The following is a 23,418-nucleotide window of genomic DNA, read 5'->3' on the forward strand; positions in this document are numbered from 1 at the left end:
CTCATCTATGCTGGTAAGTAATTGCATAGATATCATTTGACATCAAAGATTTTTTTAAAAAAATTACACAGCTACTGAAATTATAAAGACCATTTGTTGACATGTCCTGTATATCAGTAGAAATGGAGACCTCACAGATCCATGTGTGCAGTAGGAGCTCAAGTCCCCAGTAAAAGTATCTGGCAACTGTCCTCCTAGACTCAAAGGAAGGGATCTTCTACAACCATTTACTGATCCAAGGCTAAAAGATAGTCTTGTCTTGGGGTCCTGTTTTCCAGGTAGCCTGCCTGGTGATGTGAGTAGCAGTCCAGTCATCCTTGTTCCACATCTAGTATCCTGTTATGAGTGAGTACATACCATGTTTGTCTTTCTGAGTCTGGGATACCTCACTCAGGATGATTTTTTCTAGAACCATCCATTTGTCTGCAAACCTCATGATGTCATTGTTTTTCTCTGCTGAGTAGTATTCCATTGTGTATATGTACCACATTTTGTTTATCCATTCTTCCGTTGAAGGGCATCTAGGTTGTTTCCATGTTCTGGCTATTACAAACAATGCTGATATGAACATAGCTGAACAAGTGCTCCTGTGGTGTGGTTGAGCATTCCTTGAGTATATGCCCAAGAGTGGTATAGCTGGATCTTGGGGGAGATGGATTCCCAATTTTCTAAGAAAGCGCCATATTGATTTCCAAAGTGGTTGTACAAGCTTGCATTCCCACCAGCAGTGGAGGAGAGTTCCCCTAGCTCCACATCCTCTCCAGCATAAGGTGTCTTCAGTGTTTTTGATCTTAGCCATTCTGACAGGCGTAAGGTGGTATCTCAGAGTTGTTTTGATTTGCATTTCCCTAATGATGAGGGATGTTGAGCAATTCCTTAAATGTCTTTCAGCCATTTGAGTTTCCTCTGTTGAGAATTCTCTGTTTAGTTCTATAGCCCATTTCTTAATTGGACTGTTGGGCATTTTGATGTCTAATTTCTTGAGTTCCCTTATATATTCTGGATATCAGTCCTCTGTCAGATGTGGGATTGGTGAATATCTTTTCCCATTCTGTAGGCTGTCGCTTTGTTTTGTTGACCGTATCCTTTGCCCTACAAAAGCTTCTCAGTTTCAGGAGGTCCCATTGATTGATTGTTTCTCTCAGTGTCTGTGCTATTGGTGTTCTATTTAGAAAGTGGTCTCCTATGCCAATGTGTTCAAGACTACTTCCTACTTTCTCTTCTAGCAGGTTCAGAGTAGCTGGATTTCTGGTGATGGGATGGCCAAACACCCTAATTGTCGAGCTAGAAACCTCATCCAACTACTGAGGGATCTGGATGCAGAGATCCATGACTAGGCCCCAGGTGGATCTCTGGGAGTCCAATTAGCGAGAATGAGGAGGGTTTATATGAGAGAGAATTGTTGAGACCAAGGTAGGATAAAGCACAGAGACAAATAGCCAAACGAACGGAAACACATGAAATATGAACCAATGGCTGAGGGGTCACCAACTGGATCAGGCCCTCTGAGTGGGTGAGACAGTTGATTGGCCTGATCTGTTTGGGAGGCATCCAGGCAGTGGCACCGGGTCCTGTGCTCATTACATGAGTTGGCTGTTTGAAACCTGGGGCCTATGCAGGGTCGCTTGGCTCGGCCTGGGAGGAGGGGACTGGACCTACCTGGACTGAGTCCACCAGGTTGATCTCAGTCTGTGGGGAAGGCTTTGCCCTGGAGGAGATTGGAATGGGGGGCAGGCTGGGGGGAAGGTGAGGAGGGCGGGGGGGGGGAGAACAAGGGAATCTGTGGCTGATATGTAGAACTTAATTGTATTGCAAAATAAAAATTTAAAAAAAAAGCTGCTGACATTCTGGATTTTCAAATTTTGTGTGACTAGTATGATTCTCTCATAGAAATTTTATTCTTTTATTATTTTTAACAAATTCTCAGAGAGATGTTTAAAAACATGCAATTAAAATATAAAATTTAAAAACAAACAAACAAAAAAAGATAGTCTTGTCTTTCATCTGCTCCCTGGTGTTTGCAATGTGGAATATAAAAGTCATCCCATCCATAAATGCTATAGATTTAGTGTCTACCCTCCATACTCTGTGTGCATTCAGGCCCTATCTATGCAGATGTTCTCTTTGTCCTCAACTCCCTTTCTGGTGAACATCTGGGCTTTGAAAACTGAAACAGCAACTCCACCTGACTCTTCCAAGCTCAAAGACATGGAAGTAGCTTATTTATGTTATCAGGAAATGCTGTTGGATCCTCTTAATCCTTGGCTGCTGTGTAGCATGACGTGGGGTAACATTCCTATGTGCTCTCTCACCCAGTGCACCATCATTCAGAGGCTCTTCATTGATGAATGTGGAGACCATAGTGAACATGTAGAATGAAGAAGACTCTCAAATTCTGTGTGTGTGGTGGAGGGGGTGATCTGGAACCTTTCATTTGTAGGCAGGAAGAGGGAGGTGGACTAAAGTCTATAGAGTCCTCTTCATGGAGATACTACTGCATATGCACATACTCAGTGGTGGCAAGGACAGGGAGCCCCTGGCATGCTCACACATGCATGCCCTGAGGAGATGCAAAATGGTGTCGTCATGTTGAAACAGGATGACCTCTTCTTCCAAAGTTAAACACACTTGTGCTGGGACTCAGCCAATCTACTTCTGTTGATATAGCCTACTTGAATTACCAGCATGCCTTTTCCATTCTGTATCTGACCTTGTCCTCTGCCTCTGTGGCATCTATTATCAGGTCAGCTCAAACCTGAACTCTATAATGAGGATATTAAGAGTCTGGCCACTAGGAAGCTCACATCATAGGCATCATTCTTTGTTCCATCAGCTCAGTGTAACCAAAAAGAACAATCTTTGGATGAGAAAGCTAGTGCCCAATAAATACCATACCTGATGGTATCTTAATTTTGGAATTTATGGTCTTCAAAATTGTCAACAAATTCCTATTGGTTATAAGCCACATAGGTTATGACATATACAAACTCATGTATGTATGTTACATGTATCAATCTATGCATATATGAAATTATGATACAGTGTGTGTGTATGTTACAGGCTGATCTTTAACTCTTGAGCTCATAAAATCTACCTGCCTTAGTCTTTCTAGTTCCAGACAACGTGTGTCTGCTATAGACCTGAACTTGCAGCTTATGATGATTTTTGTTATGGTCACATAAACTTTCTAAGATACTAGGGCTATGGCAAATCAGATGTTTTACAAGCTACTCATATAGATGAGAATACTTAGGGCTTATTAACAGATGGACATGATATTTTGACATTCAATCACCTCTGATGTATCAATTTTCCCAAACATCTGAAGTGGAGACAGGATATTGAATCCAGGGTCTTATAAATGTGAGACAAGTGCTCTGTCTCTCAACTATATAGCCAGGAAGTATATTTCATATACAGATTAACATTTAAATCATGTTTACTCCCCTTTCTAGACCAGTAGACCAGTTCCTCCCTAATTCCCATCCCATTCATGCTCTTTCTCTCTCCCTCCCTCCCTCCCCCCCCCTCTCTCATATTATAACACACCTAAACTCACTGCATCCAATTAGGTATTTAAAAAAACATTTCATATCCCACATCTACTAGCAGGCCCAGAATCCAGAGTACTATGCGCATTAACAATCTTGCTTTTCTCGAAAATAGATCAAGTTGAACTCAAAGGCCAAATGGGTTAGTTTCTGTATTTCTTTATGTTAAGATAATGTCTTGAAATGTAGTCACAGTGGCCTAGGACTCTAACACTCCTGACTCAGCCTCTGAATGCTGAGATGAAAGATGTGCACACTAAACTTTTAATGCAACCCTTATGGCTAACTTCAAGTTAGCCCACTTTGTGTGCCCACATGCTTCAGATACCTCTGAATGAAAGTGAAAGCAATGAACTGAGGAGTTTGCGACAAGCCTGTGATTGTTTAACTTAGAAAGACTGTGCTAATCTGTCTTCCAAAAAGACGACATAATTTCTTACCCCTCTAACATTGTGTGCAAGTGCTTCTCATCCTCACCTTTGCTGGGACTTTGCTGATCTTCAGTATGGTTGTATTGTGTGGCCATCAGCTTATGGAGGAAGGTTCACTTTGTGAGGTTCCTAGATCCTTGTAGCTTGCAGAGGAATAAAGCTGAGATGCTTAGGAATGCAGCACACTGAAATCTCTTATACTACTCCTTTTTTTAAAACATCTCTCTACAAAAGGAATGCTGCCTTGATGTAGATAATCTTCACAGCCAACATTTTTGTGTTGGTATTCTTTTTCTCGTAAGTTTTCTCTCAGTGTGTTCTAAAGACACATAATAATGGTTTTCATAATGACATTTTCGTACATGTGATGAGGCTGAATGAGGTGTTTGCTCATGTTCATTCCTCTATTACTCTCATTTTTCCTCTTCTCCTTTCTGCTCTCAACTAGTCCCTCTTCTACTTTATTGTCTTTTTAACTGTTGTTGATCATCCAATAAGTTTGGTTAGAGTAACTAATTGGTTGAGAGTTTATTTACAGGAGTATGGATGGTTTACTGGTAGCTATATCACTAATGGAAATATCTCTTTCCTCTCCAGTATCCATCACTCACCTAGAGATGCTGAGGAAGGGATGGGGCCTCTTGAGCCTACATGTTCTAGCAACCCTTCATTGTCTGAACATCCTCAGGATTTTATTGTGATTAGATTCTTGCCAGATTGCCAGACTTCATTTGGAGAGCCTCCTTATTCCTTTACCTCAACAAGAGTGCTGGATTGTCAGACATGTTCCATCACACCCTGATCACACCTACCTTTTTAAGTAATTCTGGGGATTGTGTATTAGACACTGTCACCTTGATGTCCTTGAGGATGAGCCAGCACTAGGTGCCATAGAAGAGGATTGATACAACTCTGTGCCTTCTTATTGTTTGTGGTTCAGAATCCAGGTACCTGAACCAAGACTGTTAAGAAGAGCAGCCATGCAGGAGCAGGTTAGATTTTCTTGACTATAACGCTGAGTAACCATTAGAACAGCAAATTGCAGACCAGGGTCACATGCTGAGGTAAGTGTGGCTTCCTTAGAGTGACTCTAACTGGTGGTGTGGCAAAAATTCACCAGAGTTCACAGTAGAATATTTAGGGATAAGAGGCATCAAGCTTTGCAAATACATCGTGCCCTGATACTCTCTTTTCTCAGCTTCTGATAAGGGCCTGAAGACTTTGTTGCAGGCCCAGACCACATTCTCTTTGCCCTTGAAGGCAAGTTGTACCTTGGTCCAAAGTCAGACACATTGGGAAGAGAACCTGGGCCTCTCATTTCAGCAATGTGGTGTGAGGCTGGAAAGTTATAGTTCTGTTTAGGGCCGGGTTATTTTCCATAGTCTTTTTGTGGTACCTCAGTGATTCTCTGACCTAAGTGGTGAGTCAGAAGATCCCAATATGTCATAAAGGTGTTTATAGTTTCATTGTTATCCAGGGGTTCTTAGCATCAGCAGCCACAGTCTAACCACAGCCACACACAGAGAAAGGAAATGTCCCATCTGTCCCTCTGTTCCTGACCATCTGTCTGGTCCTTCTGACCTCCAGGCTCAGCACTTGTCAGGGACCCTCACACTGTTCAGCTCCTCAGTGCTGAGTGTCCTTTGGCATCACTGAACCTGTATGTGCTGCAGGGCCTCCCTGTGAGCTCTAGTTGAGGCATTTTCCCTCACTGCTGTCTGTCATCCCCATATGCTCCTCCCTCTCTGATCCATTGCCTCCTGACCTCTCAGTCTCTGACTCTGCAAAGGTTTGCAGCTCTGACCCTGTTCCCATCTTCCCCTTTCAGAGTCTCACACTGAACACACAGGAGGAGAAGAGGAAGACCACAGACAATAGTCTTTAGGAAGCCAGGAAGTTAATCCAGTGGCATGGTCAGTTATCTCAGTGGTTCTCACCCTTCCTAATGCTGTGACCTTTTAAGACAGTTCCTCGTGTTGTAGTGACCCTCAATCATAAAATTATTGTGTTGCTGCTTCATAAGTATACTTTCACTAATGTTAAAATCATATTGTAAGTATCTGATATGTGGGATACTGGTCATGCAACCCATGTGAAGGGTCATTTGATGTCCCCCTCCCCCAAAGTGGTTACTACTGACAGGCTGAGAACAGCGGAGCTAGCTCCTGGGCCTGAGTTTGTGCTGCTATTGGATGTACTGAGTTTCCCAACAGGAAGCAGTTGTGAGCCTCGCCTGTAGGAATTTGTACCCAAAAGGTATAGGTGGGACCTGTATGGGCAGTCAAGATAGTGTCACAGGAGACCTGCACTGACCAGGCAGAGGTGAGGAGAGCCTGTGCTTACCAGGCTGGCAAAGCCACCTCATCTGTTTTGCCTTTTTATTGCACCCTCCTCTAGAAGGCACTGAATGGACTTTGAAGTCATTTAGAGTATCAGTTACCCTCACCCCCAACCTGACACCAAATCATGGTGACTTGCTTGTCACAGACACAGCATGGGTGAAGGAGTGGGGAACAGGGAGCAGAGGGCTGCACTGGAGATTCTGGATCTCTAAGCAGGTGTGTGCAGAGGATCCCACAGATGGAGAAACCACAGATAGAGAAGGTCATGACATTTCAGACTTATACCTAGGGACTTAGGCCTGCAAATGCCCACCCCATGGATTGCTATATCTCCCTTGGGATTTTGTATGTTGTCTTTTGCTTTTTATTTATTTCCTTTGCCTTTTCATTTGATTCTTGGAATTTTTATTTCCCTTTTTGATTTCTTCAATGACATATTCATCATTTAAAAGTCTGCTGTTTAAATTTCCACGAGACTGCATGTGCTCTATAGTTTCTCTTGCTGTGGGTGTGTAGATTTATTTCATTGTAATAAAATAGGAGAAATTATCAATGTTTCTATATTTGTCCAAATGTGTTTTGTATCCTAATATATGATCTATTTTATAGAAAGTCCCAGGGGCCGCTGAAAAGAATGTGTATTCTGTAGTATTTGGATGGAATTTTATGTAGTTAGCTGTTAAGTCCATTTGTTCTATGATATCATTTAAATCAGATATTTCTATTTTTGTGTGGTTTCCTTAAGTGCCCATCTCCTAGTGATCCCTCTTCCATTCTGTACCCACACTAGTGCAAGCTCCCACTGAGATCAAACCCAGGACATTTATATCCTCCTGATAAACATTTTCAGGTCCTGTTGTTTCCAACACTGGGACTCTCTTGGCTCTCAGAGCCTATGATAAAGCTGAGATACTGGCCCATGAACAGGAATTTCAGAATTCCAGAGAAACCTGCCAGGATACATAAAAGAGAATAGGGTAAAAATTCTGAAACAGCTCAGTATAAATTCTTGGATGGGGAGATAAGAAACCTCAGGCTTTAGGGACATCTGAAGACTGGCTAACCTTGGCTCCTTCTGTCCAGCCACTAAGTCTAGTATATCCAAGACCAGTACAGTAGAATTTCTCTTTAGTGGTTTGCAGTGTTCCCATTGGCATTATATAGCAATGGTTCCACAGGTTTCCTCCAATCAGCAAAGAATTCTACAGATTCAGCATCTTCATCCAATACTCTATGTTTCAGAGAGTATTGTGTAGAAGTAACCGTCTTATTTAATAAGAAACACAGAACCAATGCAAAGAAGAAAGCCAAGAGGTCAGAGCAATAGCTAAGAGCTAAAATCCTTACCCTTCCTCTTGCGGTGGTCCTACCTGTCTGAAAAGAGACCTACTTCCTGTGTGTCTGTCTTTATAAAGACTTTCTGTTCTGCTTTCTCTTTGGTTGTAAACCCAACCACATGACCTCCTAGTCACTGCCTGTCTGTACAGACCTCCAGGTCTTCTATGGTTGGTATTGAGATTAAAGCATGTGTCTCCATGCTGACTGTATCCTTGAACACACAGAGATCTGCTTAGCTCTGCCTCCCAAGAGCTGGGATTAAAGGCGTGCACCACCACCGCCCAGCTTCTGCTAAGGTTTGCTATTAGCTCTGACCGCCAGGCAACTTTATTTATTTACATACAAATCACATTTTAGTACAAATAAAAAAATCACCATAGGAGGGTGGTACTGACTAGACAGAGAGGAGCCAGTGTTGGGGAGCCAGTATTTAGCAGGTAGTGGAACCATATCAGCTGGATTTTCTCACCCTTTGGTTCCCTGGGAAGGCACAGCAAGGCCTCTGGAGCCATTCTAGATACCAACAACCATTACCCCCAACCTAGAGTCACCGTGTTTATGATGCTCTGGCTTCTCTAAGGAAGTGTGTGTTGAGGATCCCTCGGATGGAGAAGGGCAGACATTTGAGTATTTAATTTAGTCATTAGAGCTTGGAACTGTCTTGAGTGTGTCCTCGAGGGTTTGGCATTGTTGTCTTTTCCTTGTGATTTAATTCTACACATTTTAAAACTTCCTTCTTGATTTCTTCAATGATGCATTCATCATCTAGTAGCATGTTGTTTAATTTAACCCCACAAGTTTGTATGTGTTCTACAGTTTCTCTGACTGTGGATTCAGACTTTTATTCTATTGTGATCAAATAGATGTAATTATTTCAATATTCATGTATTTCTAAAACTTGTTTTGTGTCCTAATACACAATGTATTCTTTTTAGACAGGGTTTTTCTGTATAGTTCTAGTTATCCCAGAACTAGATCTGTAGACCAGGCTAGCCTCCAACACATAGAGATTCACCTGCCTCTGACTCCTGATTGCTGGGATTAAAGGCGAGTCCCACCACCACCAGCTATGAAATCTGTTTTATAAAAGATTCTCATGGACTTTGAAGAAAAAAAATGTATATTTTGTAGTGTTTAAATGCAGTGATCTGTAGGTATCTATGAACTCTTCTAGACCGATGATGTCTTTAATTTGGATGTACCTCTGCTTTTGTGTGGCACTTCTTCAGCGCCCTTTCCCTGCTCACTTCTGCTCTATACTGTGGCTAGCATGGTGGTGACTCCTACTGAGAACAAGTTCAGAGTCATTTATCCACCTGACAAACATTTTGTGGCCCTTCGGTTCTAACACATGGACTCTCTGGATGCTCAGAGCTTATGGTAAAGCTGAGATACTGAGCCATGAACAGGAGTTTTGAATTCCAGAGAATATGTCAAGATTCATGAAAGATTACAGCTTCAAGAGTTCCTACTTGGCTAAGGCAGACATCATGGAGGGAACTGGATGGGTATCTACTTCAGACAATCATCATTGGCACCTGAGAACCTGGTTCCATCTCTCTAGCTCTCAGAAATCTAGAGTACTCACAGCCTGGCTGAACAGGCCTTCCTCCTCAATGCTTTTCTGAATGTTTCCACTGCCATGGTACAACCATGGCTATGCCCATACCCCCGGTCAGCAAGGCATGATGTCAATTCAGTGTCTCCCCTTTAAATTATCTGTGCTCCCAGTCCTGGCCTAGGCAGATGTTCTCTCTTCCCTCAACTTCACCACTGAAGGAACAGCTGGTCTTTAGGAGATGGACTGTCTCAGCTCTTCTAAGATCAAAGACATGGAACTAGAGTCTTTGTGTTACCTGAACATCCTGATGTGTCTTAACCATTGGCATCAGGAGCGCAATAATGAGCTCATGATATAGTGGGAGAATCTGGCAGCAGCCCTCCTGACGAGTATCTTTCTCTGGCATGGTGTCCAGGATGGACAATCTATAATCTTCACTTTGACCACAGAGGTTATGCTGTCCTGGGATTAGTATTCCTTGACTGGATTTTAAAAGAGGGAGTTTGCCAAACTTGGAAAACTTGGCTTGTTGGGCAAGCTGAGCAGACATAAGGGGTTAGGATATATTGGGATTTCTAGCTTGAAGGATCTGGTCTCTTAATGAAAAATAGAAAATGTTTTTGGAGAATTCAGGTAGCTTAAGCATAATTTCACACTTTTATTTAATGACATAAATTAAAAGAGATGGTGTTTATTAGAAAGGCCAAACATGCTTAATAACAGCAAAGAGGTAAGAATGAAAGTCCTGTATATGGATAATCAAGGGGAAGATGATTATCACACAGAGCAGGAGGTTTGCAGGGGAACCATGGAAGTCAGGAGAACACCACCATACATGGACAAGTGCTCAGGGAGACTGAGGACAGCAATCTCCTTTGTACATGCATGGACCTTCAATTACCCCTCACCCTATAGTCAAACATCTTCACAGATGTGCTGTGATCGTGGAAATATGTACATTGTCATGTCTACAGAATTCTTAGAAGTCAAGAAAACGTCAGCAGACACAAAGTAATCAGCTTGTTACTCCTGGACACACACATGAAACCCACACATACATGCATGCAAACATACATGCACACAATTATATGCATGCTCACATACACACATGTGTGTACACAAACACACAGATACAAAATCACATACACACATATGCACAAATATGTATGGATGTATGCATGCAAAAAAATCCATATGCATTCACACACACACACACACACACACACACACACACACACACGCACCCACACACACACTGTCTCAGACTGGAGTAGATAATAGATATTTAAACCTACATCTAGAGTAAAATAGTGTCAACAGACTACTTTGGGACAGAATAGATGAATGGGGTTGAATTATGAAAAGGGTAGGAAAAAGGAATCAATATTGATTAATGTATGTATTATGTTAAAATGAAATTGTAGGTGACATTTAATCTACAAACACAATAGGATGTTTTCAAGTCCAGTCACTGACTTGGGAACCTCTATATGATGTGTTTTGAAAGTATCTTTGAGTCATATTTTTATATTGAAACTTAGGCTCCAATGTGATGTTATTAAGAGTGAGACCTATTGGAGGTCTGGGTCATGAGAACTACTAATTATCCCATCTACTCTGTGAAAACACAAGTTATCATTTTTGAGTCAGAGAGCTAGTCATCACAATATAGTAAACAGGTTGGTATCTTAAACTTGGAATTCATGGTCTCCAAAAGTGTGACCCTGATGAGAGAGGGCATGTGGTTTTGACATACCTTACCCATATGAAATGGGTTTTTGAAGAACCCATATCAATGTCTTCAAACTTCTGCTTTATTTAAAGAGGATTTTGGTCTTAGAGAAGATGACAGTGAGAATGAAAAATGAAGGGAAGAAGGATGGAAGGGGCTTAGTACCAGTGGAGTGTGAAAGGAGATGAGGAGGTTTGGGGTGGCTCACAATCCACGTTGTTATGGAAGCATTAATTGAATGGGTATTATGAAAAATGATCCAGCAGGATAAAGAGTCACATGGAGAGGATTTGTCATAAACGTTAAAGAACATACAAGTGCAGAGGTTATGTGAATGTTAGAATCAACCCAGATTCCTCAACATGTTTTGGGAACCTCAAGCTGAAAGGTATTTATACCTGGAAAATAGGTTTCTCTACCAACACAAAAGCCAGATCAAACTGAATTTAAAGTAAAAGACCAGGTTTATTAGGCAAAGCACTCCTGGGTGACCTTTCCAGTCCCCTGAGGTGAGGCAGGGGAAGGGAGCAAGAGAAATCTCATAGTTGCTCTGAGGAGGGGGCCCAAATACTCTGCAGGCATGGGACAGGGAGATGACATGTCCTCCACAAGCTGGGCCCATCATGGTAGACTGGGTTCTGAGCAGCTAGCAGCTCTGAGGATGGGGGGAGCAGCTGCCATTGTGGAGCATTTGGAACTGGGCTCCTCTGGTGGTTGTCTGAGAGGGCAGGGACTGGAGAGAGAGAACTGGGATCCAGCCAGAGATTCCAGCCCAATATCCATCAGCAGCCAAGCCCACACACCATTCCTCACACAGGGCACTAGAGCTCTTTGTGCATGTTCTGAGATCGCTTTAGCTCCTGGATCTTCTGGGGCAGAGTCTTGGTCCAGAACTGTAGTCTTCTGGCCTTCAGGGCTTGGCCCACAGCAGGCTTGATGTTCAACTGCAGGTACTGCTCATCATGGTCCAACATGGGCCAGTAGGGTAGACCCTCACTGTTGGGGTTCCTGTGGATATGCCACCCAGCAGGAAAGAGTGAGGTCACTCTAATCCAAAGACTGACTCCTGATTTGGGTCATGGCAGTGGAACAATTAGGCTGATGTAATGGGGCTGATGGGATAAATGTCCTGATATAGGGATATGTGTCGCCTACTAGTTTCTGATTTATGTGGGGGAAGACTACTTGACCTGTTTTATGTCTACATCTAAGAGGCAAAATCTAAATGACTATACACTAAGACTCATGAGCCAGGTCACTGTGAGATGACTAGTAACTGATACCTACAAAGTATATGTATAAATGTGCTATCTAGTAGAGAACAAACTATTATATGATGGAAGACCCGTGTATTCTAAAGAGACAACCACCCCAAAGGGAGACCTATAGGGACTCACATTTCCCAATAATGCATAGAGAAGATTGAAAGAGAGGTGTGTTCTCACCCATATCTTGCAAAGTTGGCCCAGTACTTCATCATCCTCCTGTTCAATAGCTCCTCCTCCTCAGTGAGGTCAACTGGAGTCAGAGAAAAATAAATGTTGAAGTCCATGACACCTCACACAACTGTCAAATCATGTCTCACACTCACAGTCCCAGCTGCTGTCAGGACTGTAACTATCAGCTTTGTTACCTCCCTTCTTCACTGTACAATACCCAACATCCACGCATGTCTCTAATTGAATTCGTGCCCCAATGTGCTGTCGTCTCCATCACAGGCTAGACTGGGACAGGTTCCACTTCTAATGTTGGTCTAATTTTTTGGGCTATGGTATGGTACAAATCTGATTCTATCATCTCCCAGAACCTAGTTTTCCTCAAATAGACTAAGAGCTCAGGAGTCCCTGAGGTATCAACTGAGACCTCAGTCAGATCAAGGAGAATCAGAAAGACTCACGTTTCATGCCAAAGACGAAGGACCCAAAAACAAAAGCAATCTCATCACCATGGTCAGCCTTCACGTGGGGTGGCCTGAGACTCTTGAGAAAGCTGGGCTGATGTTGGAACTCATAGAAGTAGACAGGGCTGTGGGAACCTGAAGGTGAGGATGACAAGTGACTTAGTGTCCCCTCACCTGGAGTTTTATCTGATATGTATTTGGTGACAAGGTACCTTGATCTAAAGTTACCTGGTATTATAAATGTTAAAGAGGAGAGGAAAAACATGACAAAACAGTGCTCATGGCCTTCCCAGCTGAATGGTTATATCAAGTCAATAGATTACCAGCAACTCATTTTCTCTTCTGTACCTAGATGCCACTCTCTTTAACTAGACATGAGACCTGGGTTTTACACTGCTCCACAGTGCTTACCAGGGACCTACATCTCTGAGCTGCTCCCTTAAGCCTTATTACAGAGGTACTTACACTGAAAATGTGCTACCTGGAGTGCAGGGATCACAAACATGAAGTCTCCCATCATCTCTGCAAACTGTATTTGGAGGGCTTGGGGATCCTCAATGTCCCCCATGTACTCTTCCATTAGCAGGTCACCACACTCAGGAGGCAGCATCTACACCAAGGAGATCAGGAAGAATGAGGTTAGGCATGTTGTTGGTTAGGTAGGCAACAGCCTTTGGTATGAGGAGAATGGGGCCTGTGATCACATAGGATATAGGTAAAAAGATTCATGGTCTGAGGTCACCCCACATAGAATCACACATATACACTGACCTTCATTAATAGGGTTGCTGTCTGAGAAGAAGATATAAGGGAACTCTCTATTTGGATAGGACCAGAGGTATCTCACCATTTGTGCTGCTGTATTCTTCAAAACATCCTGCAGGCTCTCTCTGGTTATTTTCTTTATTGTCTGAGCAGAGCCCAAGATCTGGGAGGCAGAAATGTGGGATCTGATGGACTTGGATTAGAGATGTATTGAGTTCCCAGTGCTTAACATATGAGTCTCCAGTCTGCCAGGGGATTGGAATTGAATCTCACCATGTGGAGGATCCAACCATACTCATCATTGTTGACACCTATGATGCTGGGGACAGGGTGAAAATCCACAGATGCCAACAACTCTTGGGGATGCCTGGGAAAGAACACCCCATCCACCACAGCAGGGATGATCTTGAAGACCTGAGGGGTATAAAAAAATTAATGCTGAATTAATGTCCTGATCCAATGAGTTACCACCACCATTTTCTCCTTTCTTAAGCATTTTCTCATTTTTAACTAGCCTCAGGGTACTCAGCTCACTCTGGAAGAGAATCTACACTTGGATTAGCCTATCTTGGTTTTCATATTGTACACAGAACTAAAGAACACAAAGTCTGACTAGATCTTCCAAGGCACACAGTGCTACCTACCTCATTAATGACCAGAATCTCTGCTTCACTTTTGCCTCTCAGACAGTGTAACAGGGCCTCTGAGTCCATGGCCTCACATCCAGACAGGTTGGCCACCGTCTGTAAAGAGAACAAGTGGGGAGAAGAATTCTCTCGACTCCAACTTGATGTTATTGGCCTAACTACCACACTATAGTGTGTGTTGTGTGTGGTTTTGTATAAATATAAATTGTTAACTTTGTCATATTCCTTCCTCAAAGCAAGCAGTATCCTTTCAACCTGCATATTTGTATTTTTTTTGCTTTAGTTCTATTTGCTCCACCCATCTTTCTGTGTTTCGTTCATGACAGAAGGAAAAGTGTGCCAATGTTTGTAAGTGAATGTTAGAGAACAAAGTCCCCTTTCTTCACACATGTCCCCTTATTTGAGACAGGTGGTCTTATTGTATTACTGCTTCAATGCTAGCTGAACTGCTCTGTGAACATCCAGGGATTCCCGTGTTTCTGCCTCCCACTTGTCCACAGGAACACTGGATTTACAGATACATGTACAATCTCTAGCCTTCTGTGGCCTCTGGGGATTTGAACTTAGGTCCTTAGACTTGCACTCCAAGCATGTTTAAGAACCCACAGAGTCACCTCCCAAAGCACATGCCTATTTATTTTTGTCAGTAATGGAAGCTGCTAGGAACAGTATGCTGTCACCCAGTATGAAGTAGAGGTGAGTAGAAGCTAACCCCTGAGTTTCTCAAATATTACTGGAAAGAAATTATTTCCCATGATCATTGTTTTCCCCACTGAACAGAAGACCAGTGTATCAGACCATGAAGGCTGAGGGGACAAACTAGGGTGCTGGGAGATGACTTTCTGTATATTGTGAATATGGGTTGCTCTGATTGGTTGATAAATAAAGGTGTTTGGCCAATGGTGAGGTAGTATAAGGTTAGATGGTACATAAAACCGAAGATGAAAGGAAGAAGGGTCGAGTCAGAAGAGATGCCAACCCATTGCCTAAGGAGCAACAAGATGCCAGCAGACCAGTAATGCCATGGCCATGCGACAACATACAGATTACTAGGAATGCATTGCATTAAGTTAAAGCTAATATTAGCTGACCAATAGGCTATACAGTTTGTAAGTAATATAAGCCTTTGTGTGTTCACTTGGGACTGAGCAGCGGCAGGACCAGGAAGGACATAGAAAAACTTGCAACTACTTAGGCCTGTGATGGATAAGGGCACTTACAGTGTAGACCATCTCATGGGTGTCAGAGATAATGCCAGGTATCAGGGCCACTCCACTCTCCATGATGGCTCTGTGGAAGAGTCCTTTGGACATGGGAGACACAACATGTGAAGACACACTTGCACCACCTGCTGACTCGCCAAAAATAGTGACCTGGTCAGGGTTGCCTCCAAAGTGGGCAATGTTCTGCTGGACCCAGCGTAGGGCAGCCACTTGGTCCAGGTAGCCCCAGTTGCCTCTGGCGTGCTGGTCTCCAGTGCTGTGAAGTAGAGGGGCATGGATCAAAGGGCTATCTAGGTTCTTCTCAGGTGCTTCTGTTTAGCTCAGCCCTAGGCTCACCTGAAAAAGCCCAGAACACCTAGGCGATATTGGATATGGACCACCACCACGTCCTCTGAGGCTGCCAATATGGATCCATCAGTCATAGAAGCCATTCCTCCAACCAGAGCACCACCATGGATCCTCACCATCACCTGGAGAAGTCAATAGAGATGCCAGGAAGCTCCTAGCTAGCCAAAGCTCTGCAGGACTGTTTACTAGATTATCAATCAACTTCTGTGCTTCTGTGCAATTGCACAAATACATAGAAATACTCAGCACTTCAGGGCTTTGGTCATGGCTAGGGGCCTCCAGTAGCCCCATCAGGTTGTTTCTAGCCCCCCTCAGTCTGAATTAATGAGTCTATGTATATAGTAATGTTATCATTACTCAGGCTCTTCATAGTGAAAGAAAGAGGGGTATCTCTATGGATATCTCTCCAGATTAAAAATGGAAAGAATCATCAACTCTCATTGGCACAACAGATATTCTAAAGGAAGAAATGGGTGACCTCAATGTGGAGCCTTGAGCACCTAAACAGTTCAGCAGGGCTCAGGTTGTAGAATGAGTCCTAGTTTTCTCAAATAGCTAGAGCCTTTTATCACTCAGTGCTCCAGTGCTTTGTGTCCCTTACCCAGGTTTCAGCTGCATAGTGTGGCTGAGAAGGCCTTTTGTTTTTTACCCAAATAGGGCAAGGCTTTTCAACAGAGTCCATACTGCAATGGAGCTTTTGCTCCCCCTTTTTATTATCATCATGAAAAAATAGCCTGTCCCCAAGCTGACCATGACTTGACACTCACAGGCAGGTTAGAGCCCTCATGAGCATGAGCTGGAGTGTAGATGTTGAGATGCAGGCAGTCCTCAGACATAGAGATGGGAGGCAGGGTCACCTTCATATCCTTCATGCCCTCCACATTCATCATTTCAAGGCTTTGCAGACACCTGATGGAAACAGCAGACAGATATTCCAAATCCAAATGTGAGTCTGTTGTTTTTTTTTTTTTTCTGTCACCTTCGGTTGCTGCTCCTTGTGATGCCCTGTTAACACATATTCACTCTCTAAAGTCTCTTCCAACCAAGGTAAAGGCCACAGGTTACATAAAAGCTGAATGGAGCCAGAATTTCAGAGAGTCCTCCAGTTGACTAGGGCCTGGATGTTATTCTTTATTGGTCTGGGATTCAGAGACTTCCAGGTGCCTCTATGGAATGACAGGCTGTATATAGTGACATACAATGAAATGTATAAGAACAGAAAAGTGAACTAAGCTTTAGCAGGCCTGAAAGCATTTTCTACTCTCTGTTCCAGGCTGTAGATGAGATGTGACCAGCTCCTGTAATTTTTCTTCACTGTGAATTCCCCCACATGATGAATTGTAATCTGGAGCCTGTAATAGTAGCTTTCTCTCCTAAGTTCCTTTTGCCAGTACTTTATTACATCAAAGACAACAAACTAAGATTGCAATATTGGAATGTTGTATCCACAGGTACTAGAGGAATCAGTGGACACTACTGCCCCAAAGGGTGGTGAGAAATCCTTCATCCCATGAAAAGAGACTCTTAGGGAACTTCTTTTTCCTACACCATCTCCAGAAAGACCCTAGTTACATATCCTTTTTCCTTGGTCAGTGCCACTTGGCCTTGTAGGTTGTCATAGTGACTGTGAGTGTGGGGTTAGCAAGTATCCATAATGCTGCACTCCTCAGGATCTAAAGTGTATTCTACTAGATTCAGGGGGCACTTTCTGCTTAATAGGTCACATAACACATGCCTGGAAATGCCTCCCATTGTGGCAGAAAACACTGGGCTCAATTTGAATATGTGAACAATTTTATCTTTGTTCCTGTCTATAGTACCTGCATCCAACTCCCTATGCCAATCTCTGCCTAAGGAGATTGGCAAGGTTGTTCTATTCAGTTTTACTACATGCATCAAAAAAATTGCATGGGGGACTCCCCACAATGGGAAAAAACTGCTTTAGAGCTGAGATGGAGGAAAGACCTCAGACTCAGAGCTCAGAGCAACTGCTCACTCCAAGGCCAGACATCCTCTGGGTCCAGAACTTACATGGCTGGATGTGAGGTTCCATCTCTCACACCACTCCATGGCACAGGGGCTTCAGGAGGTGCAAAGCGCAGTGGTCCTACAGGTGGCTTGGCAAAGGGAATTCCCAGGAAAGTGTGGACACCAACTTTGGTGTCCTTCACATGGACAAGGCTGCCTCGAATCTGGCCTGTGTGTGTGTTTCTGATGGGGCTGGCCTCTGATGAGTCCTGACCTGTTGGTGGAGAGATGTCATCAGGGTTAGTTTTGTGCAATCAGCTGCCAAAGACTGTGAGAATTCCCACCTGATTGTTACCAGGCAACACAGAAAGGACACCCAGGACCTCCTATTTCAGTTCTGGGGTGTGAGTGTGAGAGTTTCCCTACCACTCATGGCCAGGAAACTTTCCTCCTCTCCTTTTGAAGGTTGTCAGAGCATTTCTCTGGCCAAAGAACGTACACACTCTAAGTCATTTGGCCACATGAATTTATGATTATTGTTATTTTTATCCAAAGGTCAGTAGTAGCTATAGTCACAGCCAGACACTAAGGAGAAAAAAAAGTCTTCTGATCGCTTTCCTTAGAATTGTCTAGCACTCTCCAGAGCTTCTTACACTGAACTGTCTCCTCAGTCTGGAGTGATCTTAGACATCTCTGATGATCTGTGTGGACCCACAAAATCAGTGGGCTTTGGATAGAAGATTGGGAGGCACATGTTTCCCACACATTTATCTATCATTTCCATCACCCACCCTTCCCCCACTTTTTCTCCCACAAGCCCAGCCTCTGACTTTGCAGAACTTGGCAGCTCTGACTCTAGTCATTCCCCATTGCCAGCTTAGTGAGCCTTACCCTGCACATGGAGGAGGAGAAGCAGGAGCCCAAAGACCACAGCATTCAGCCTGCTATGAAGTTGATTCAGTGGCATGATCAGCTCTCAGACTGGAGTCTGTGCTTCTACATAGGTCGTCCACATTACACAAACAGGAAGCAGAATCTGTGAGCCTTGTCCAGGCAAGAGTTTAAATCCAAAGGATGTAGGAGGGAACTTGGTATGGTGGGGCAAAGTCCTCATTGTAGGAGAACTGATTAGTCAGAATGACAGAAGCAATGGCCAGAAGGCAGGGCAAGTCACCACTGCTATTTCTGTTCTCTCTTTAGCCTCCTGAAAAGGCACACCATGGATTCTGAAGCTATTTTCGGGTACTAGGAACCCTATCCTCACTCCTGGGCAAAGAGCTGTAACAGGAGAAGTCAGAGGGCTTCTGTGAGTAAGTATTCACTCAAGATGTCACTGCAGACACAGGAAAATGCAGGAGCTCTGAGTGTGACCTTTATCCTCAAGACTCCTCTGTGCTTTGAAGACACTGAGCCTGCTTCCAGACTCCGTAGTCCTTACAATTAATTTAGGGTCTACTTGGACATCTCCCTATTAAGTCACAGTTGTTAGACCAAAACATACTACAATTCTGGTTCTTTTAAAGTCCATAGCTCCTATTCACTCCACCCTCATGATATGTCTCCTCTAGTGGTCAGTTCCTGCCAAGATCAACTTCACAGTCATTTATCCATTTAAGAAATATTTTTAATTGCTTGTGTTTATTTATTTATTTATTTATTTATTTATTTATTTATTTATTTATTGTGCTCATGTACATATATGTGTGTCGATACTCCCAGACCACAGCTCACATATAGAGGTGAAGGGACAATTTGTGGAAGTCCATATTCTAATTCCACCATATGGAGCCCAAAGTAGAACTTACATCATCTGGATTGGAGGAAAGTTCCCTTATTACCCCTTGATAAATACCATACATAACCATATGACAAGCATTTAATGGGGACTTGGTGGCTCCAACACTGGAGTCAATCTGAAGTCTTAGAACCTATGATAAATCTGAGATAGAAGTCTATAAACAGAAGTTTCAGAATCACAATAAAATGCTGGCATTATGTATCAAAGGATATGGGATCAGAAGTCCATATTCAGTGCAGACTGATTTCCTAGAGGAATGGTGTGGGGATCAGTGTCAGTCCCCTTTACTGCCACCTGAGAATTGACCTTGACTCCAAATTATCTTCATTATTATCTAAATAATAGTCTATAGCATAACAACATGACACTGTGGGACTTTTTCTTTGGTGTTTCTCTGGTTGTTTACCTGGCACAGCATAGCTCAGCTTTTCCTGTCTCTTCCAATGCTTTGATTCAGTGTCACCCCACCAATGCACTATTGCCCTTTCTGTGGTCCTAGCCTTTCTTGGCAGGTGTTCTCTCTACTCCAAGGTTCCAACCAAAGGAAGAGCTGGACCATGAGAGCTGAGAAGTTGCTAGTTCCTCTGATATTGTGATGAAGGAACTAGATTCTCAATGGACTCTGGGCATCCCTGTGCTTCTTAATCCCAGACATTTTCATAGCTCAGCTAGGGAAATCCCTGTGCTCTGCTACTCACTGCATCAACACACAGATGCCCCATATTGATGATGGCCATCACCACAGTAAAAATGTGAATGAAGAAGATACTTAGGTTCTATTCTGTTGAGGGAGGCAGGGAGTGAGTAGGGAGAGCATGATAGATAGAAAAAGAGATGAGATGAGCTTGCTAGCTAGGTAGCTAGATAAGGAAAGAAGAATGTAAAGACTCAAGTCCATTAAATTTTTTTCAATGAGATACTACTATATTCCTGTTTAATATAACTAGATTTAAGACCCATAAAGCCAAGTGTTGACAAAGACATGAAGCTACTGGCACTGAAGGAGATAAAAATTATATGGTCATTATAGATGTCAGTTAGACAGCTCTTTTAAAAGTTAAACACATTTGTCCTGTGATTGAGTAGTTCTACTCCCAGGTCTTTAGTTCAAGGAACTGAAAACAAAAAAACTCATACTTGCAAAGTTCATAAGAGCTTCAATAAAAGTGTTCAAAATAAGGTCACTCAGATGTGCATCAACTAGGAATTGGGTAAAATATGTTGTGTGCATATATGGAATGACACTGTTAACCAAATACAGCACACTTGAATCTTCAAGACCTCTTACTCAGTAACAGGACCAGTCACATAGGAATTGCTTTCTGAGATAGGATAGCTAGGACTCTGATGTTTCTAAATTATATGCAGTTTCCAAAATGAACCAACAGAAAGTGGTTGCCCTGGAGCAGAGACCAGGCAATGACTGACAGAGAGGAGCTCAAGGGAACTTCTTCCAGTGAAAGTAGGAGACTCATACTTATGTGAAAATGATTGCATAGCTCATAATTTTATGCAAAATTTGCCTATCTATGCTGGTAAGTAGGCAAATTTGGTTGCATAGAAATCATTTGACATCATAGATTTTTTTTAAATGACACAGCTACTGAAATTCTAAAGACCATTTGTTGAAGTGTCCTGTATGTCAGCAGAAATGGATATCTCACAGATGCATGTGTGCAGCAGGAGCTCAAGTCCCCAGTAAAAGTATCTGGCAACTGTCCTCCTAGATTCAAAGGAAGGGATCTTCTCTGAACATCTACTGATCCAAGGCTAAAAAATAGTCTTGTCTTTCTTCTGCTCCCTGGTGTTTGCAATATGGAATATAAAAATCATCCCATCCATAAATGCAATAAATTTAGTGTCTCCCCTCCATACTCTGTGCGTTCACGCCCTATCTATGCAGATGTTCTCTTTGTCCTCAACTCCCTTTCTGGTGAACATCTGGGCTTTGGGAACTGAAAAGAACACTCCACCTGATTCTTCCAAGCTCAAAGAAGTGGAAGTAGCTTCTTTATGTTACTGGAAAGCCTGGTGGGTCCTCTTAATCCTCGGCTGCTGTGTAGCATGATGTGGGGCAACATCCCTATGTGCTCTCTCACCCAGTGAACCATCACTCAGAGGCCCTTCATTGATGATGGTGGAGACCATAGTGAACATGTAGAATGAAGAAGATTCTCATATTCTGTATGTGTGGTGGAGGGGGTGGTCTGGAACCTTTCATTTGTAGGCAGGAAGAGTAGCTAAAGTTTTCCTGCCTGGCCCACAGTCAGGACAAATCTGTCACCCATCAGTCCCACAGCTGCTCAGACCTAACAAAGTAAACACAGAGACTTATATTGCTTACAAACTGTATGGCCATGGCAGGCTTCTTGCTAACTGTTCTTATATCTTAAATTAATCCATTTCTATAAATCTATACCTTGCCACTGTGGCTTGTGGCTTACCAGCATTTTCACATGCTGCTTGTCATGGTGGCAGCTGGCAGTGTCTCCCTCCGCCTTCCTTTTTTCTCTGTTCTCCTCTCTGTTATTCTCACCTATGCTTCCTGCCTGGCCACTGGCCCATCAGTGTTTTATTTATTGACCAATCAGAGCAATTTGACATACAGACCATCCTACAGCACTTCCCCTTTTCTTTTCTTTTCTTTTTTTTTTTAAGAGGAAGTTTTTAGCTTTTACACATCTCCAATGCCAGCTTGGTATATTTGGGAATTTGGGTGTAGCTTCTCTTACTATTTCCTGCTGGAGGGGGGGTGCTCTATCTTATGGGGACACAAAGAAAATTTTAGGATTATGGAGTAGTCCATGAGGCTGTATTGTCTGATCCAGTTGCCTTCAAACCATTCTGGATGTTGGATCATCCGGGCCATGGTGTCAATGGAAACCTTTCAGGGGGTCTTGGCTGATCAAACCTGATGTATCTTAATCTGGAACAAATCCATAGCCTCTGGCTTTCTGTGGAAATAAAAGCAGAGCCTCCTTTCCAAAGCAACATATCCTTATATCCAAATTATGAAGTCAAGGTACCTTTAAAATATCCATATTGGTTTAACTCAACAACTTTTATGATCAAATGTTTTTCTTCAGTTACAAATATCAAAGAGAACATAATCCAGATTCTGTGTGTGGTAGTCATCTTTATGTGGCTTATTTTTGTATTACCTTGAGCCTATTGCTTTAAACTGCAGCATTCCAAGACTGAAATGGCACAGTCGCTGCTGGCTCCACCCACTTCAGCTTCCCAATATGGCGGTGGTACATTTTCCACCAGCTCTGGGAGCCATCAACTCTCAGAAATAGTGGGTCTATGCTTCTTTCAAAGCAGCGTGTAGCCCAGAAAGCTCTTTTTTTCTTTTGTACTAGCAAAGGCTAAATCCACCACGCAGCTTAATGTGCTACTTATAGAGGCCTCATTCCCACTATACTGCAGGTCGAGCATGCACGCCAGGAACCCGCCATAGTAGATAGTAGGTCAAACACGCAGGCTGCAGCTAACTTAAAAGAGACAACTAGGAACTGTTTTTTAGCTCTGTTTTAGTATCTTTTTACTCAGGTTTTAGATGGAAACTCTTGCCCCATGTTGAGTGCCATTTGTAGCTAGAGTTTTCCTGCCTGGCCCACAGTCAGGACAAATCTGTCACCCATCAGTCCCACAGCTGCTCAGACCTAACAAAGTAAACACAGAGACTTATATTGCTTACAAACTGTATGGCCATGGCAGGCTTCTTGCTAACTGTTTTTATATCTTAAATTAATCTATTTCTATAAATCTATACCTTGCCACTGTGGCTTGTGGCTTACCAGCATTTTCACAT

The 23,418-nt window shown here is 42.9% G+C and overlaps 1 protein-coding gene across 3 annotated transcripts; it reads right to left on the reverse strand.

The window, feature by feature from the left end:
• Positions 1-11,723: 11,723 nt before the first annotated feature.
• Positions 11,724-18,813, reverse strand: LOC131911822 (acylcarnitine hydrolase-like). 3 transcript variants are annotated; one of them, XM_059264209.1, is made up of 12 exons: positions 18,698-18,813; positions 17,870-18,080; positions 16,606-16,747; positions 15,827-15,960; positions 15,488-15,746; positions 14,265-14,363; positions 13,894-14,034; positions 13,703-13,783; positions 13,321-13,465; positions 12,853-12,990; positions 12,401-12,473; positions 11,724-11,963 (listed from the first exon to the last, which is right to left on the reverse strand). In XM_059264209.1, the coding sequence occupies exons 1-12, from the start codon at positions 18,771-18,773 to the stop codon at positions 11,777-11,779; spliced, it is 1,686 nt and encodes a 561-aa protein (XP_059120192.1). In that variant the 5' UTR covers positions 18,774-18,813; the 3' UTR covers positions 11,724-11,776. The 3 variants fall into 3 exon arrangements, with proteins under 3 accessions (XP_059120192.1, XP_059120194.1, XP_059120195.1); XM_059264211.1 differs by lacking the exon at positions 14,265-14,363; XM_059264212.1 differs by lacking the exons at positions 15,488-15,746; positions 15,827-15,960.
• Between the last annotated feature and the right edge of the window lie 4,605 nt (positions 18,814-23,418).

Source organism: Peromyscus eremicus, chromosome 5 (genome assembly GCF_949786415.1).
Source record: "Peromyscus eremicus chromosome 5, PerEre_H2_v1, whole genome shotgun sequence".
Taxonomy (NCBI): Eukaryota; Metazoa; Chordata; class Mammalia; order Rodentia; family Cricetidae; genus Peromyscus; species Peromyscus eremicus.